The 18,837-nt window shown below is 39.3% G+C and overlaps 1 protein-coding gene across 1 annotated transcript in view; it reads left to right on the plus strand.

Annotated features, from left to right (window-relative positions):
- The window catches only part of LOC107548299 (paired box protein Pax-5), a 53,099-nt gene that overhangs the window by 16,226 nt on the left and 18,036 nt on the right, over nt 1-18,837 (plus strand). Inside the window, exon 6 of the mRNA XM_016228932.1 lies at nt 8,946-9,127. Within this exon, the coding sequence (XP_016084418.1) occupies nt 8,946-9,127 (182 nt within the window). The remainder of the gene's footprint in view (nt 1-8,945; nt 9,128-18,837) is intronic.

An 18,837-nucleotide genomic window follows, 5' to 3' on the forward strand; every position in this document is an offset into this window, starting at 1 on the left:
GATAAATATATTAAAATATATCAAATAATATATTAAAATACAAAAAAATATTTTAAACTTTTTTTGTATTTCTGATCAAATAAATGATCAAATCTAAGCAGTTTGAGACATTGTTGAAGCATATATGAGCTCATTTGAGATCCCAGGAGAAAGTAAAAAGTAAAAAAGTTAAAGAAGTACTCATTTGCTCTCTATTTAATTTATTTGCTGAAGGTTTCAACATACCAGTTACCTTATAACACTTACGCAGGCAGGGCTGTGTCTCTCTTATACAGTGAGGGGAACTGAGATTTTAGATGTTGTAACTACCAGCAATTACAGAACAAACATTCAATTACATCCTGAATTAAACCTTCTTTCTTTCGTTCTTTATTTCATTCCTATGCACAACATCATTTTAATGCACTCACACACATGCACACAAGCACAGAGAGCACAGATGGAAGTTGCTGAACATTGACAGATGCATCAGAGTAGGAGGGGGATTGTTCACCGCTGGTACGTCTTAGATGAACATCTCTATCCAGGGGAGGCACAGCATGTGCATGTGGACGCGCACGCATGTGTGTTTGCACACATGTGTCTATTAAAAAGCCATTGCTTGGCAGACCCCTGCAGTACATGAGGGAACTCCAGATGTCACCCACATACACTCACACACACAGCTTAACTTATACCAGACATCAACAATAGAAGGCTCCTTTCTATTTGCTGCCCAGGGTTATTTCAGATGAATCTAAAACTGAAACTAAAATTAAAACCATAAAAAAAACATTAGCAATAAATAAAATAAAAAACAATAAAATACACTTTTTCAGAAATTTTCAGCTAGTTGCCAACAGGTCTCATTTAATTTGATGCACTAAAGTTTAATTTGATGTTCTAATATAACTAAAACGGAAAGACAAAATTTACATATATTACCCCCCCCCAAAAAAAACAAAAAACAAAATATAAACGAAACTAATAATGACAAAAACACACAACAAAACTACTAAAACTTTAACTAAATTAATATTTATATACTGAACATTTACGGTATTAGCTGTGGTTGCTAGAACCCTACTGTAAAAATTATGGTAGCAACATTTTAGGCTTAAAGGGATTGAATTTAAATTTACAGTAAAGACAAAACTGTAAAAATTTTATTAACTAATATAATGTTAATATGAGATCTTGCTACTCTGTTTTGTATCTGTAAAATATACTGATAGCAACTATAATAATATAAGCGGTAAAAGAGACAGATGTTGAATTAGATAGCCCTTCCACAAGCTGAGTTATACAGTAATAAACAGAATGTGCAGTTGCATGAGTGTTATGCATGAAATAGAAAAAGCCATCATGATAACACACTACACTAAAACAATGTAATAAACATTAATAAGCAACATAAAATGTAACTCAAAACTCAAATGCACATAATTGTTATCCGAAATTAACAAGAAACATAAATGTTTAAACAAAATACCATCAAATGTAAATTCTCTTGAATAGAATATCAGTTAATCTTTTTTTACTGTAAATTATAATTACTTAATTTTACAAAAAACATTTCCAAAGTCTGTACGTTGAACAGTATTTTACTGTAAAATTACTTAAAATGTCCTGTTAAAATTACAGTATATAGTAAGGGAACTTGCTGTTGAAAGGTTGGCAGGATAGCATTTTTAGAGTCTTTTATAGTTTTTACAGTGTATATTGTATTTAATATAATACAATAATACTCCAGGTAAAATTAACAACATGCATAAACTATAGATGCAATAAAACATAAGTGTATATGCTAACTACTGGCTTAGCTGAACACACACACACACACACACACACACACACACACACATCAACGTTCATCCAAGCTCCAATTAGGCAGACGTCTGCCACTTTAATTAATGCAACACATCACATCCAGCAGGGAGGGAGGGGCGACTAAATGAATTTGTGTGTTTAATTGACATGGTGAAACTGCGGGTGGTCAGTGCTGTGATGTTTTGCAGTATGTGAGTGTGTCAGTGCGCTCGCAGCGAGGGACGTTCTCATGGGTTTGCTGAAGGCATAAAGTAACATGAGCGATAGTTTTGGCAGCTAGTAGCCTATACTGCTTGCAAATTTTAAAAGCATAAGGCACAATAAGGAGTGTGCAGACTGTGCACGCTTTCGTGAGCATGAGAAAGGAAAAAAAGGGATGTTTTCTGCACCGCTTCAGCAGAATTACAGCAAAAGAAATCATCTTTCATCTGAGTCATTCTGAGTTTTCCATTTGTATCACATGTTAAACAATTACAAGACATGTACCCTGAATAAGACAAGAAGTCTTGATTGAGATGCGACCTGCATACAAAATATGCATATAACGCAACTAGTGCACCAGTGAATCAAAAACATACAGTGCGATCAGTGTAAGTGATTCCTGAAACATACACTGGGAACAAAACTATGGGATCAGACTGATTCCTGCAATGAGTGATGCTTATGAGCCCATTCTTTGTAGTGAAAACATACAGCACATCCAATATTGACCAATTCTGGAAACAAATGATGCTTATGAGCCGGTTCTTCTTAGTGAATCAAAAACATACAGCGGGACCAGTGTAGACAGATTCCTGCAAAGAATGAGTCTTATGACTTTTTTTTTTGTGAATTAAAAATATACAGCATGACCAGTATAGACCACTTCCTTATGAAATGGTTCTTTTCACAAAATTCAAAACATACAGTGCAACCAGTGTACACTGATTTAAATCAAATTAGTCTTGGTCGGTTCTTTAGTGAATCAAAAACATGCAGGGCAGCCAGGGTAGACCAGTTCATGCAACAAATTACTTTTATGAGCTGTTTTTAAGTGAATCAAAAACATACAGTGCAACCTACTGATTCCTACAATGAATAAGTCTTAGGAGCTGGTCCTTTTTAGTGAATCAAAAACATACAGCACAACCAGTGTAGCTCAAATCCGAAAAATGAATGACTCTTGTTAGCCAGTTACTCATTACCATCATTAGCAAAGGGAGAATTTCTTTCATGTGTATTTAAATACAATTGAAATATACCCAAATTAATTTCAATCAAACTGTAACTTTGAAAATTTTGTATCGAAACCCAATCCTAAGAAAGTGAGAAATTAAATCAAGACATTTTCCATATACTTCAATAAATTGCATCTATGTAATACTAGGCATTTCTATGCTTAATGGTAATGCTTTCAAAAAAGAGAGGGAGGCAAAAAGCATGTTTAGTGAAGCAAGACACTATGATTTCCAGCTGCTCACAAGCAGGAAAGGAAGTAACAGAGGGTTTGGACGACTTGGTGTGTGTGTGTGTTGTGTATATGTGTTTGGGAAAGCCCACTGATGCCCTTTGACCCAGGGGAAGTGATCTGAAAGAGAGAACTTGACTTGTGGGGCCTCTAGAACAGAAGCATTGTGTCTGCCCATTCTCTCTGAATGGAGGAGGAATGGACGAGGGGAGGAGTGGAGGAAAGGAGAAATAGAATAAAGAAAGACAGGAGGCCTGTGGTACAGGGCAGAGGGGTCGGACAATGTTCTCTTTGCCCCCTGAAACAATAAAGAAACCTTTCTTTAAGGTAACAGCTTCAAAACATGAAAAACTGAAAAATATTGAAAAAATATACACATTTGTAGTTAATCTGTTAAATTTAACAAACCACACAGTGGACATCATCAGGACAGACGTGGTTTTCTCTGCTGTTTAATATGTTCACTTCTTGTCCAGTTTCATTTCAGTCATTTTTATCTCGTTCATTCTGTGGAATATTCTGAATGGAAGATAGAGGAAATTTTTAATAAGGTGGGGGGATTGTGAAAGAGAGGGGGAGCGAGAGAGAGAGGGAGGATAGGGGATAGATGATAACAGTGGGATTTGTTAAAGGTTGGTTTCCCCCTTTCAGAGGCTCATACTTTGATCTGTCAAGGTTGACACACACACTCTCTCTCTCTCTCTCACACACACACACACACACACACACACACACTCTCTCTCTCTCTGTGTATCAAGTGCACAAGGAATCCACCGAGCAGTTTTCTCTGCCCCCAAAAAACCTTCAACCTCATCCCTGAGAGAAAGAGAGAGGAATACGGAAAGAGACAGAGGGGGCACAACGGTGATCTCATTGTTGCTATTGTCTCTGCTTTTGAACCAAGGAAGATGCCTCTCCTCCGTTCTCCTTCTGTGTGTGTGTGTGTGTGTGTGTGTGAATAGTGGGGTTAACCCTGAATGCAGCTGGGCTGTATTGAGTCTGGTTACAGAGAGTGGTTCCCTATAGCAGGTTCAGAGGCTGAAAGACAAAAGGCCAGAGAAACACTGGCCAACTGAATACCTAAGACCAATGAGTCTGTTTGTGTGCGTGTGGTTTTTTTTAGGGGGTTGGAAACTTGAGGAAGGTTGGTTAAACGTGATGCTGGTATGGTGTGTTTGTTTAAATTTGGTGACCTCTCTGCTTTCTGTCTCTCTTTTGCTCTGATATGGCTGAGTGGGCTTCCAGATCTGTCTGAAATTGCATTTCACACATGGTGGCTGACACTGTGAAACAAGGATATAGATGTTTGAGGACATATGAAGCAGTAGTTTAAGTGGAAACATTAGGAATTTGGGGAATGTTCGTTCTTAAGGTATATGGTCGCATTTACTGTTAGTCATTTCAATAGGAATCCATCAAATATGAGTTTAGTTTGAGGGTGAAAGATTTCTCAATGCAGATTTCGCAGTGGGTTCAAGCTGGTCTCTCTGATTTTCCAGTTGGTTAGAAAGTGGCTTCTGTGTAAGCTGTGCTTCATATATGGCAACCCTATAGACTTTTTTGCTTGCAAAATATTGTGAAACTGGTTAACTGAAACCTGGAAGGAAATGTTAGAATTTTGTTAGGATTTTGAAATATATATTATAATATAATATAATATAATTCTAAATAAAAATATTTCTTCTGCTGAGCACAAGATGCTCTTAGGATCATTTTCAAATCATGTTGGATAACATAATAACATCAACATGATCACACTTGTGTGATTCATGTTGCTGTCTTTGAAAGAAAAGGGGGACAAACCAATTATAAAGTCATTCAGAATTTCATGTGAATTAAATTTTTGAGCTAATAATATAATTTGTCATAAAACAAGTGTTGTATTAAATTTGAAAAATGCAAAATGAATGCATTTTCACTAGCGGTCTCAGATAGCGGTCCCCTACTGATGCATAAACAACCATGCACACAAACACTCCAGATTGTGGCAGTTTACAAACTGCCTTTTTTAAAACCAAGATATGTGTACTGATGCACAGTTTCAGACATCTTTTGTGTGTGTGTGTGTGCTGTCGGTGGACAGTCTTTGAGAAGAGTGGAAAGCAATAAACTTGCTGAAATGGTGCCATCTCACAGACATCATTGATCAATTGAATTCTATCAGACACACTGACCGCTGGGATTAAGAGGGTCAAAACACTGGAGATCATACACTCTCTGTGTGTGTGTGTGAGAGAAAGAGACAGAGCGAGAGAGAGCATTTAAGCTTTGTTGAGGTAAGTCCTTGCATTGAGGTGTATTAGAGACACATGGGACTTGCACGGCATCAAGGAGTCGGAGACAAGAAGATCTTTCTTTTAAATAACCACAGATGGCAGTAAACTGGATCTGAATTCACATTCAAATGGATCGATTTCTGTGTTCAAATGAAGGAGGAAAAGGGAATGTTTGGATAGTTGCTTTGTCTGCCAGTCATTTTATCCCTCTATCCCTCTATCCCTCCATATCTCTCTTTCTCTCTCTCTCTCGTCTTGTGGGGATTGCTCTGGCCTCTGACTCTAACTCCCTAGAATAACCTCTCAGAGGCATTTTGAAGAAATGAATTGGCTCTATATCAGGGATTTTCGTTTCTATTCTTCTTTTTTCATCCCTCTCTTTCTCTCTCTCTCTCTCTCTCCCTGTAATCATTTGAGGGCTGTAGCTTTCTCAGCTCTTATAATTGTCTCTTCAGAAACTCAACAGCCCAGTAATAACTGACTCACGCGCTGCCTTAACACTCACTCAGAGAGGAGGACGCAAGTCCAAGAATCTATGTTTGTGTGCCTGTATGTGTGCTTGAGTCCCTGTATGATAGTTTCCAGAAAAGTTCAAGTACTTACCCTTATGATCATAATGACAAAGAGAAATAATTCACTATTGTTATTTATGTTTTTACAGCATGTAATTAGAACCATTAGAACCTCTACTAGTCAGGCCCCGCAAGAGTAGCATTTCCAAATTTGAGGTAGAATTCATAAAACAGTAGGTACCCGAATGACTTACTAATTCTGACGAGATTCTGAGGTGTACATTCAGAGTATTGGAGATTTTGGATGTAGCCAGGGTATCTCTCTGCAGGAATTTTTTTTTTTATTGAAGTTTTTTGACATTTACAGGGTTTAAACATAGTTGACACATCTGAGCTAATATAAATTGCCCAGGTGGCCATTCATTTGAATTCTCTACAAAATACACATTAAAATACATGATTGCCAAATACCTTATTATAAGAAGAAAGAAAAAGAAAAAAAGAAAGAAAAATTACATCACCATTGGGTTGTTATTCAATCCTTCCACTCCAGGTTCCGTATTCCCAGTGCTAGTAAATGTCTCTCTTCTCCCGCAAGATAGGTAAAGAAGGGTCCCATACTTTATAGAATTTAAAAGGTTTGTCTTTTAATGCTGTTGAAAAAGCTTCATATTGAATAAGACCTTTGATTGTGTTAATCTACTGTGCTATTGATGGAACTTGGTCTGCTATCCAGCATACAAGTATGTACTTGCGGGCACAGTGGAGTAAGATTTGAAGAAGGTGGGTCCCTTGGAATCTGGACGGGAGTTCCTGGCTCATGCCAAGCAAACAAGTCATTGGTCTATTTGTAATGAGCAGCAAAATTTTTTCTCAAGTTCCTTTAGGACGCCCGTCCAGAATTGTTGTATTTTCGAGCAGCTCCAGAAACAATGGATGAGGGTTCCTTCTAGACTTTTACATTTATTGCAGAGGTTGGAGAGTTTTGGGTTTACTTTATGTCTTTGAGCAGGAGTCACATGCAGATGATTAACAATTTTAAACTGCATTTCCGAGGCAGAGTTATTGGCAAGATAGGAAGGCATCTCACATATGGCTTCCCAATCAGTTAACTGAATTTCTTCCCCAAAGTCCTTTTCCCATAACACTCTAGTTTTATCTGAGCTATCTGTATTTGCTCTTATCAAAATACTATAGAAGATTTTGGATGCAGATCGAGATGAAGTAAGTTTAATTAATTGTTCCTCCATTGGGGATACGCAGAGGCCCCTTGAATAGACTCTGAGATTTTTTGTTATGAAGCTACGTATCTGATGGTATATCAAGAAGAACTTCTTATTGAGATCATATTTTGCAGTGAATTGTTCAAAGGTCATTAGCTGTTTATTCTCCATCAGGTCTCCTATGACAAGTATTCCTTTGTCTCTCAAATGTATTAGGCCGTCATTCATCCCCGGGGGGAAATCTGGGTTGTTATGTAAGGGTGTGAGAAGTGAAAGGTGGGAGTCGAGCCCTTCTGTTCTGCAGACTAATCTCCATATTTTAATCATATTCTTAAGAATAAAATTATCTTTAGTTAGAATTCGCTGTTTTTTGGGTGAAAGATAAAGTAAGTTGCGTAAAGGAATTGGCCCGAGAGTTATGGCTTCTGCGCTTATCCAAGTTGAGTTTGGATCGTTTACTGCAGGATTTTTAAAATCAAATTTAAGACTTTTTTTTAGACCTTTTTAAGACCTTGTAGCGTCTGGACCACTCAAACACACAACATATATTTTGTTAGCTAGATTTAACAAATACTCTGTAACACCCCAGGAAGCAGAACAGGCCCCCGGTTCCATGGCAACCATATGCAAAATACCATGCTTAGAGACAAAGGGCCATAAAAACGCAGAACTCCCACTTGAGATTCCGGACTTCCCCATTGGGCAAGCCCATCTTGAGAGGCGTGAATCTCTGCAGGCTTTAAAAGGCCACACTCCATGTGACCCGCCCTGTTCGGTGGTTCAGTGAGATGCTAAGATGAAGATGTGAGAAACGCTCCAGGATACCAAAGCTCGTGCCAGGCTCCGGCCTAGTCCTTTTCATTCATCAAGTGACTCTGACTCAAACTGGTTCTTTTCATCGACCCGAATTCAGCAAAGATCAACGGGAAGCTTTAAGATTTGCATTAGGAATCTCTTTCAGACCGCCGAGACTTGCTAAGTATCAAACTTAGTCTTATTAATTTGATACATTAAGTATCAGTTACACCTTTTTACAAGGTTTGTTTGAACTAAGAATCTGACGTTTTCCCTCAGGTTTTAGATCTGCTGAATATGCAAAGTTTCCATAAAATTCATTCTTTATGCCTCTTTCTATGCTGAGTTAAACTTTAACCCTTTCCTATACCAACTGTATGTGTGTGTGTGTGTGTGTGTATGTGTATGTTAGACCAGCTTAATGTGTTTATGTAGTATGTTAGACTAGTTTAAGTGTTTATGTAGTTAATAAAACCTTACTTGTATCACACTTGACGTGTTCATTGTTTGCTCATAACCGGAGTCACTAATCATGCAGATTTACGTTACAAGCTTGTAGAATTGTACAGTAAGAAAGTTATTTCCCTTAACCAGGAAATTAACGTTCTTGGAATTGACAAGACAGTTGACCCTGAGAGGTCAGCTAAATATCTACAGCGGATCTAAAATATGAATAGTTAATTATAACTAGTTATGCTTAATTATTCATATTTCCCCATGAGCTGATTCGCTACATTTCTGTAACAGTAAAGTTTGTTTACAGTTCATTTTCACTACATCTAAAACTCAAGCTTGTGTGTCTTATTCTTAAATGCCCCACTTTTGTAAATGCTACATTGTACTTAACTGCTTTTTCATGAAATCTGTTTGACTCTCTCTCCAGTTCTACAGGATTCTCCTTTGGTGAATGGCCACGCCCACTCAGGGCGGGACTTCCTGCGGAAGCAGATGCGAGGAGAGCTCTTTACACCGCAGCAGCTCGAGGTATTGGACCATGTCTTTGATCGACAGCCATATCCCGACATTTACCCCGTCCCTGACAGCAGCAGCTACAAGCTCGTCCAGGTAAGGGCTGGGGGGTAGGGGTGTGTATCCTGCCACGGTGGTTGTGTGCACCTCCTCTTAAAGCTCACGCTTGCCCTTGCCTGGCTGCCAGTATTGCTTGACCCTGTCCCAACCCTGCTGTTGACCTATGCACCCCCACACTGAAGCTAATGCTGAACTTTCACCTCTTTGAGCTAATGCTGGGGCTTTGACCCTGCTGGTGCTGACGTCCCCCTGATGTAGAGTTTTTGGCTGAGGTTAAGTCTCAGCACTGCATAGAGGTTTAGGGTTAAGTAGCAAACACTTGTTCGTTAGTTTGCAAAAGTTACCCACATGGCATAATGTTTGTATGTCCAAGTGACCATATCAGAAATTATTATTAATACATGATGATGCCGCCAGTGGCAGTCCCAGTCCCGGGACGCTTAGTGAAAAAGTACGTTTAGTTTAGAGTGATGTAAGGGAGGGTACATAATGTCAACATTTTGAGTTTAAAGCTAATTATCTGTGAAAGATGTGTCTTGACTGTATTGGCTAAATTGTGAATAGATTATTTCTGTCACAGCTTTTTAGACTAACACTTTTTACCATTTTTGGGGGGAAAATCCCTAAAAATAGGCCTTTATTCTGGTGAAAGAATGTCTTTGCCTCATTCTAGTCTTTGCCTCCATTCTGGTCAAAGCGATGTTTGTGTTTGCAGTACTTGTAAATGATTGCAGTATGGTTAGACATGCTGAAACATACCAGATAGGATGCAAAAGTACAGATGTATGCACATACAGATGTGCATTTGATGCATAAAAATTGATCACAAGAACAGGACCCTGTCCCAACCCTGCTGTTGACCTATGCGCCCCCACACTGAAGCTAACGCTGACCTTTCACCTCTCTGAGCTTATGCTGGGGCTTTGACCCTGCTGGTGCTGACGTCCCCCTGATGTAGAGTTTTTGGCTGAGGTTAAGTCTCAGCACTGCATAGAGGTTTAGGGTTAAGTAGCAAACACTTGTTCGTTAGTTTGCAAAAGTTACCCACATGGCATAATGTTTGTATGTCCAAGTGACCATATCAGAAATTATTATTAATACATGATGATGCCGCCAGTGGCAGTCCCAGTCCCGGGACGCTTAGTGAAAAAGTACGTTTAGTTTAGAGTGATGTAAGGGAGGGTACATAATGTCAACATTTTGAGTTTAAAGCTAATTATCTGTGAAAGATGTGTCTTGACTGTATTGGCTAAATTGTGAATAGATTATTTCTGTCACAGCTTTTTAGACTAACACTTTTTACCATTTTTGGGGGGAAAATCCCTAAAAATAGGCCTTTATTCTGGTGAAAGAATGTCTTTGCCTCATTCTAGTCTTTGCCTCCATTCTGGTCAAAGCGATGTTTGTGTTTGCAGTACTTGTAAATGATTGCAGTATGGTTAGACATGCTGAAACATACCAGATAGGATGCAAAAGTACAGATGTATGCACATACAGACAATCAATTGATGCATAAAAATTGATCACAAGAACAGGCAGTCAAAGATGTCACTCAAAAGTCAAATGCTATCACCCCCACATTCATTCAGGCACACATACAAGGCCAGTGTCAGAGTTCTATAGACTTGTCTGAAAGACCCCATAATTCCTCTGTCCATTTCACCACTGAGCGCTGAGGCTGGCAAGGTCAAAGGCTACTGAGCAGGGCATTAACCTTAGGGTCAATCCACATCCCTTGGGTGTGTGTGAGTCAGGTTTGTTGTGGCACAAATGATCAGACAAATTGAGAACCGGGAATTTTGAGCTGTCTCTTTTTCAGAAACGAGAGTGTGCGAGAGAGGTACATGCTAAGTGGTCTTGTGTGATTGACTGACGGGTTGTTTTCCTCCCACTGACAGAGTGAATGCTGCTGAAGGAAAGAGAAATGATGGAGGGCTTGACTCTGTTTGAGTGTGTTTGTGTCTCCTAGGGGCATGAAATGAACTTGGGATGAATAAAATCTTTATTTCAAATCTACAAGTTGGAAAGTTTAAGTTAGAATAGTTAAATGGCACAATAATAAACACAATATGGCTGTAAATGTAAACTAAATGAATGGAATGAGTATTCCTGTTTGGTGTGATGTTGCAAATATGATTTGAGAGGACGTTCATGTCCCTTTTTCGACTAGGAAACTTGTATTTACAATAGAGCCAATAGCATGTCACATGATATTTACGGCTCAGGTGATTGGCTCAAATACCTATATCCTGATATGAGTGCTCATTTGACTCTGTGGTGGGGAGAGGTGAGGATTATATGATGGCTGATCAAGTGCCATCAAGATCAGAAATCTTTATGTATAGAAGTCTTACATACAAAGCAAGAAAATAAATAAATGCCTTTTTAAATTAAAATGAAACATATAACAAAATGTTTAAAGTAAAAACCTTATTAACTGTTATTAATTATAAGTATACATTTTGTTTTTACAATAATACCTTACCTGCACTGAAACTGTGCAAAGCCACTGTGGTAAAAAAGCATCTGCCTTGATGGTAAACATAAAATGTAAATATATCTCTTGTCTCTCCACCCATAAATTTACCGTCAAGCTATATCTATTATATAGTGATGACATTTATTTTTTCATCTTTCATCCTCCCCTCCTGCGTCCTTTCTCCACCTCTTTTACATTTGACTTGATTTTGTTCTTTCCTCTATAGTTGCTGATTAGATTAGGGTACATAAGGGCTCAATTATATATAAAAACTATGGTGTGATTATATAATTCATTCTTTCAGATAACCTAAAAGTGTGCTTTATGTAGTAACATCAAAATAAATGACAACTATTTAATATCCAGTCAAACTGTTTGTTAAATTACACCAGTGAAAGTCACTTTAAAGGGTTAGTTCACACAAAAATGAAAATTCTGTCATTAATTACTCACCCTCATGTCGTTCCACACCCCTAAGACCTTTGTTCATCTTCAGAACACAAATTAAGATATTTTTGATCAAATCCGATGGCTCAGAGAGGCCTCCATTGACAGCAACCCAATTGATCCACCAGCAATCCATTGACCACCCAAACTTTCAAGATCCATAAAGGTACTAAAGACGTCGTTAAAACAGTCGACATGACTACAGTGGTTCTACAATAATTTTATGAAGCGACGAGAATACTTTCTGTGTGAAAAAACAAAACAAAAATAATAACTTTATTCAGCAATCTCTTCTCTTCCCTGTTATTATCCTTACACGGTTAACGCAGTAAGCACAGTGAAGGCTTCTGTGTTCTACGTCCGAACGCGGCTCATTATTGGCCAAAGCTGTACATGTGATCAGCACGACGCATGCGTGTGATGCTGATGCAGGAGCCGTCCAATAATGAGCCGGCGTTCTGACGTAGAACCTGGAAGCGCTGGACGTAACCAACGTATGAGAATGACACAGAAGAGAAGAGGTTGTTGAATAAAGTTGTTATTTTTGTTTTGTTTTTGCGCACAAAAAGTATTCTCGTCGCTTCATAAAATTATTGTAGAACAACAGTAGTCACATCGACTGTTTTAACGACGTCTTTAGTACCTTTATGGATCTTGAGAGTTTGGGTGGCGTTGCTGTCAATGGAGGTCTCTCTGAGCCATCGGATTTGGTCAAAAATATCTTAATCTGTGTTCTGAAGACGAACGAAGGTCTTAGGGGTGTGGAACGACACGAGGGTGAGTAATTAATGACAGAATTTTCATTTTTGGGTGAACTAACCCTTTAAAGGGTCACGTGTACAATCAATGCTTTTTATTCTCCATTAATCTCTTCATTCAGCACCTCTCATTTTAAAATGTTATATCATGAAATTTGACATTTCCCTGCTCTTTAAAATAAAAGAGTTTGTATTATGAAAATGCACTGTAACATTCAAACTCAAAACATGTCTCATTCTGAACTTCTGTAACTTTCTAACTTCTCTGCATCTTTAGGCTATTTAGAAGTAGCCATATAATTTGAAAAGATACAATCGGCAGGGATGACATATTCTTGTAGGCCAACCTGTTAGCATAGCTCTGGTTCCCTCGACAAAAGCAGGATTGTCCCATTGGCCTTTGGATTATTGCAGAAAATAAACTCTGTGACCAACAAAATTAAATTTTACATGGTTTTGTTCATCAAGTTAATCTTGACAAATGAACACAACTTTTATGAATTCTGAATCTCAAATACAGTCGACAGAACTAAAAAGTTAAGTTAGGCTATAAATTAACTACAAATCATTGCATGACTTCTGTCACCACCACTAAGCTTAAATAAAATCTTTATTTCAAATCTACAAGTTGGAAAGTTTAAGTTAGAATAGTTAAATGGCACAATAATAAACACAATATGGCTGTAAATGTAAACTAAAAATAGTGAATGGAATGAGTATTCCTGTTTGGTGTGATGTTGCAAATATGATTTGAGAGGACGTTCATGTCCCTTTTTCGACTAGGAAACTTGTATTTACAATAGAGCCAATAGCATGTCACATGATATTTACGGCTCAGGTGATTGGCTCAAATACCTATATCCTGATATGAGTGCCCATTTGACTCTGTGGTGGGGAGAGGTGAGGATTATATGATGGCTGATCAAGTGCCATCAAGATCAGAAATCTTTATGTATAGAAGTCTTACATACAAAGCAAGAAAATAAATAAATGCCTTTTTAAATTAAAATGAAACATATAACAAAATGTTTAAAGTAAAAACCTTATTAACTGTTATTAATTATAAGTATACATTTTGTTTTTACAGTAATACCTTACCTGCACTGAAACTGTGCAAAGTCACTGTGGTAAAAAAGCATCTGCCTTGATGGTAAACATAAAATGTAAATATATCTCTTTTCTCTCCACCCATAAATTTACCGTCAAGCTATATCTATTATATAGTGATGACATTTATTTTTTCATCTTTCATCCTCCCCTCCTGCGTCCTTTCTCCACCTCTTTTACATTTCTTTCCACTTCTCCTCTCATTTGCTCTTTCCATCTCTCAGTTTGTGGTGCTGGAAGGACCATTAAGCACTGGCAGATCTATTAATTAGTGTCCTGCATTTCAAGGGGGAGCATATAAAACAGTGCACGCTCGTGAGAGTCATTTCATTTGAATTTTCCTCTTTCCATCTCCTTACATTATGCCAGAGATACATCAACAGCCCAACAACCCTTACACTGAACTAATTACTCAACCAGACCAAGAGACAGAGAGAGAGAGTGATAAAGGCACTTTCCAGGGAAATTTCCAGTCATTCATAAAGTGAATGTTTTTTTTTTAAATATGAATTTCAGAGGTAAATATTAATATAGAGTTCAGAGCAAAAATGCATGCAGTAGTTTGATTCAATAATTTAGAACAATTACGTACATATAAATACAATCCACTGGTGTTACCAGCTGAAAAGAACACTAAGACATTAAAGTAAGTAAGACATTAAAGGGGTCATATGATGCGATTTCAATTTTTCCTTTCTCTTTCGTGTGTTACAAGCTCTTGGTGCATAAAGAAGATCTGTAAATTTGCAAAGACTAAAGTCTCAAATCCAAAGAGATATTCTTTATAAAAGTTAAGAGTCAACCATGCCTACCTAAAACGGCTCGTTCTAACACGCCCCCACATGTCTACGTCACGATGTGGGAAAATTTGCATAACGCCGCCCAAATGTTCACGCAAAGAAAGAAGGCGTAACTTTTATTCTCGCTGTAGTATGTTGTTGCTGCCGCTGCCATGTTGTGAAGGCGCTGTGTGTTTCGTTGTGAAAGCGAAACTACTTTGTTTGGCCTTCCAAAAGAGGACGATATCCGCTTCATCATGACTAGAGCTGATCCGTGCTGGTCGCTGAGGAAATACATCGACTTCGCGCTGTGGATCGCCGGATCGGCTTTCACCGTGGACGAAGCGGAGTCCAGCCCGGGGTCGTCACATGTGGTTGCCGCAAGCCCGCCGGCTGCGCCGTTCTCAAGCCCGCCTCCGCTCACTCTAGCCTGCCATGTGTGACGCTGTGTGTTTTGTTGTGAAAGCGAAACTGCACAAAATAATGTTATTTTTAGCAGCATCATATGACCCCTTTAAGGCAGTAAGTCACAAAAATTATGATTTCGGGGCAGATTATCAATTAATAAAGACTTATTTTCGTGTGGTTGCTTGAACAATACTATGTTATGACCTCAAAACACTTTTACCATAGTGCAAGATATGTAAACTAATACAGTGTGATGTTTGCATCATATAGCCAGCTCCATAGTCTGGCTTTTCTGACATAGTAAACTTGCTCAGTAGCTCACCTGGTACAGCATTGCTTGAGATTCATAACACTTGGGTACGAGTCCTGTGAAACACAAGTTACGATAAAAGAGCTCAAAGACTTGTAGAAGCAAGCTAAATTGCATCGTTGCTTCAGCAAATGCATTTGTTTTATCTAACATTTGTTTTTGTTTACATTATTGGTAAGGTTTAGGGTATGATTTAGTGAGCCCAGTCTCGTGAAACAGAAAATCGTGGTATTGATACGCAAAAATTGATTTTGGCGTGCATATAATACGCAGTTTTCGCCTGAATATGATACGAAATTTGTTGGCATGCATATGATACGCAGTTCTCGCATACATATGATACACATCTACCCCACAACCCTAATCCTACCCATTGCATCATATGCACGCCAAAGTAAATTTTTGCGTATAAACAGTACACCAAATCGAAACATAAACTCATGCTATTGATACGCACTTTCATGAGATCGGGTTGGATTTAGTGCAGGTGGTACATTATTAGTGTAACAGAACATTAACCTTTTAATGCCACTCACTGGACATTTCATTTCCGAAATGTCACAATACATTCAAAAACCAATGCAAATAAAATGTTGCTAGATACTGTTTTGGATAAAACTGAACAAACTGAAGTTTTTAGTGCCACTTACTGGAGTGTCGCAAAACATTCTAGAAGCAATGTGATATAATTTGACACTTTGAGCCAGATTTACTAGACAGGGCAAATTAGCCTGAGACTGCAATAAACACCAGAAAATGTACTGATTTATTTAAAGGTCCCCTGAAATGCTTAGAAACACGCAGCGTTACTCTATGTGTTGACGTCATTTTAACTGAAACAGGAAGACAGGGCGGGACATATCAAGCAGCCCCGCCCCTTTTTAAAATAGCCAATAGCGTTCGTTTATATCACAGCTTGGGCTAGAGCCATTCAGAGCCGTTGAGCTCCATAAAGCCACATTTGACAGGGTATGCCAACCACAATCTCATCCATATTGCTATAAAATATAGCATTCTGTGTAGAATTCAAATAGCTCCGATACATTTTGTGGTCTGCTCCGACTCGCGCGTGTGATCCCCTCCGTGCTATTGTGTCTCTGGATGGGAGCAGAGTGTGTGTGCGGTGCTGTGCGGTGCTGTGCGGTGCGGTGCGGTGGTTAGCGTGACACAGCGCGAAACCAGACTTCTTTTTTTCCTCAATGGAAAGCATATTTACACTGTTTGAATCGTTCCCTGTCCCCTATATAGTGCACTACATGCCATTCACTGTACAGAAAATACTAATTCTGTGGACAAGTGACCGATTTCAGCCGCGGCTTCAGCGTCTATTTTATAGTGTAGGGGGCGGGCGCTTCGGATTCTAGAGAGCATTTGATTGGACAGAAAGTTTGATGAGAAGCTGAAGTACAATGTGACGTCAAAAAAATCGTTGAGCCATTTTGGCGGAAGTGACGAACTGCAAGTTTTGAATGCTTATATCTTCTAAATGCGAATTTTGTCACTGTTTTGGAGCACACTGCCTTATAGATAACCTTAAGACTAACATATTGATACTAACACCCAAAAAACTTTAAAGGGATAGTTCACCCAAAAAAGAAAATTTATATTTATCTGCTTACCCCCAGGTCATCAAAGATGTAGGTGACTTTGTTTCTTCAGTAGAACACAAATTATGATTTTTAAGTCCAACCGTTGGAGTCCATCAGTCTTATAATGGATGGCAATGGTAACAAAGTCTATGAGTGTAAAAAAAAACATGCACAGACAAATCCAAATTAAACCCTGCGGCTCCTAACACACGAAACGATCGGTTTGTGCCAGAAACTGAACAGTATTTATATAATTTGTGTTGTCGCGGGAGGAGCAAACAACAGACACCGTTTATTAACAGAAAATAAACAAAGTGTCCAGAAAAAAGGGAATCAAGTGTCCAAAATAAACAGGGGATCTGGTGTCCTCGTCGTGCTGCGGGGGTTCGTGCAGGGAAGGGCAGTGGTCAGGAAGGGTCCAGGTAAGGGGCAGAGTCCGGCGGCCTCACGCGCTCCCCTCTCCGGTCCGGGGCGCGAGGGGCGGCGGCTTCTATCAGCGGCTTCATCCTTCTCTCTGCCCACGGCACTTGAAGGGACTAGACGGCCCAGCATCCTTGCCCGACGGCCGTGTAATGGGTGCGGTTCTCGTCCGGACTGCGGGTCCGGCACTATGGCGGCACGGGAGTCCCTCTATGCACCCCTCCCGGACCCATGAGGACACCAGCGTGCATGCACGGGGAAGAGACCGGTCTCCCGAGGAGAGGCACGCTCGTCATTTAAACAGCGGCGGTGATGAGGCTCCATTCGGTTCAGGTGTGCCCCATCACACGCCGCCAGCCCTGGCTATTTCAGCGCCCCTCCTCTCTCACGCACCCACTCATGTCGGGAGCCTGGCGAAGGGCGGCGATTAAGGGACGGGGTGATGCTGATAATTAGGGGGAGGCAGCCGACTCGTCACAGTGTGTTGATATCCAGCCGAAGAGCAATCAACCATAACTTCAGGCGAGCAGGCTCAGAAGTCGGTTTGAACAATCCGGATAAGCGCAAGTAAGTATCATTTTGATTAGCCGTCGTACCTACAATGACTGTGCACTGTGTAAACAATGAGTAACGTATGAGAGATCACTTCCGGCGCTTGCGTAACCTCGTAAACTACGCCAGAGCGCGTACACACCTCACGCACCGGAAGCCGTGCGCGTGCTCAAAGCAGTTGGACATAGTGGTGAATTAGAGGTAAAAAAATTATATAAATACTGTTCGGTTTCTCGCACAAACCGATCGTTTCGTGTGTTAGGACATCAATGTGTCGTCACGAGCCGCAGGGTTTAATTTGGATTTGTGTGTGCATGTTTTTTTTACACTCATAGACTTTGTTACCATTGCCATCCATTATAAGACTGATAGACTCCAACGGTTGGACTTAAAAATCATCAAATGTGTTCTACTGAAGAAACAAAGTCACCTACATATTGGATGGCCTGGGAGTAAGCAGATAAACAATCAAATGAAATCAAATTTTCATTTTTGGGTGAACTATCCCTTTAATTTTGATTTCACGGGGACTTTAAGAACTCTCCTTCCATAAATGTTGCGTCTTAAAGTGAAACTCCTACAAATGTATATGCAGTAAGGTCAGCCCTCCAAAATAACCATCCACAATTTTCTTCACAAATTTTTCACTGCACGTCTTTAGTAAATCCTGATATTATAATTTTTTTTAAAGGCAAAAAAGGGTTTAGACTGGCACAAGCTGTCGCAGCCTGCGTTGTCCTGGTCCTGTTCTCCCAATATAATTTCCCATACTCTTTCTACTGTAACAGAGAGAGAGAGAGAGAGAGAGAGAAGAGAGAATTGTAGTTAAAGTTTGTATAACTTGCATTACATATTTCATTCATACAGTTGAGCCAAAATGTATTCTGTTATTTACTT

The sequence above is a fragment of the Sinocyclocheilus grahami genome, unplaced genomic scaffold (genome assembly GCF_001515645.1).
Source record: "Sinocyclocheilus grahami isolate Dianchi unplaced genomic scaffold, SAMN03320097.WGS_v1.1 scaffold346.1, whole genome shotgun sequence".
Classification (NCBI taxonomy): domain Eukaryota; kingdom Metazoa; phylum Chordata; class Actinopteri; order Cypriniformes; family Cyprinidae; genus Sinocyclocheilus; species Sinocyclocheilus grahami.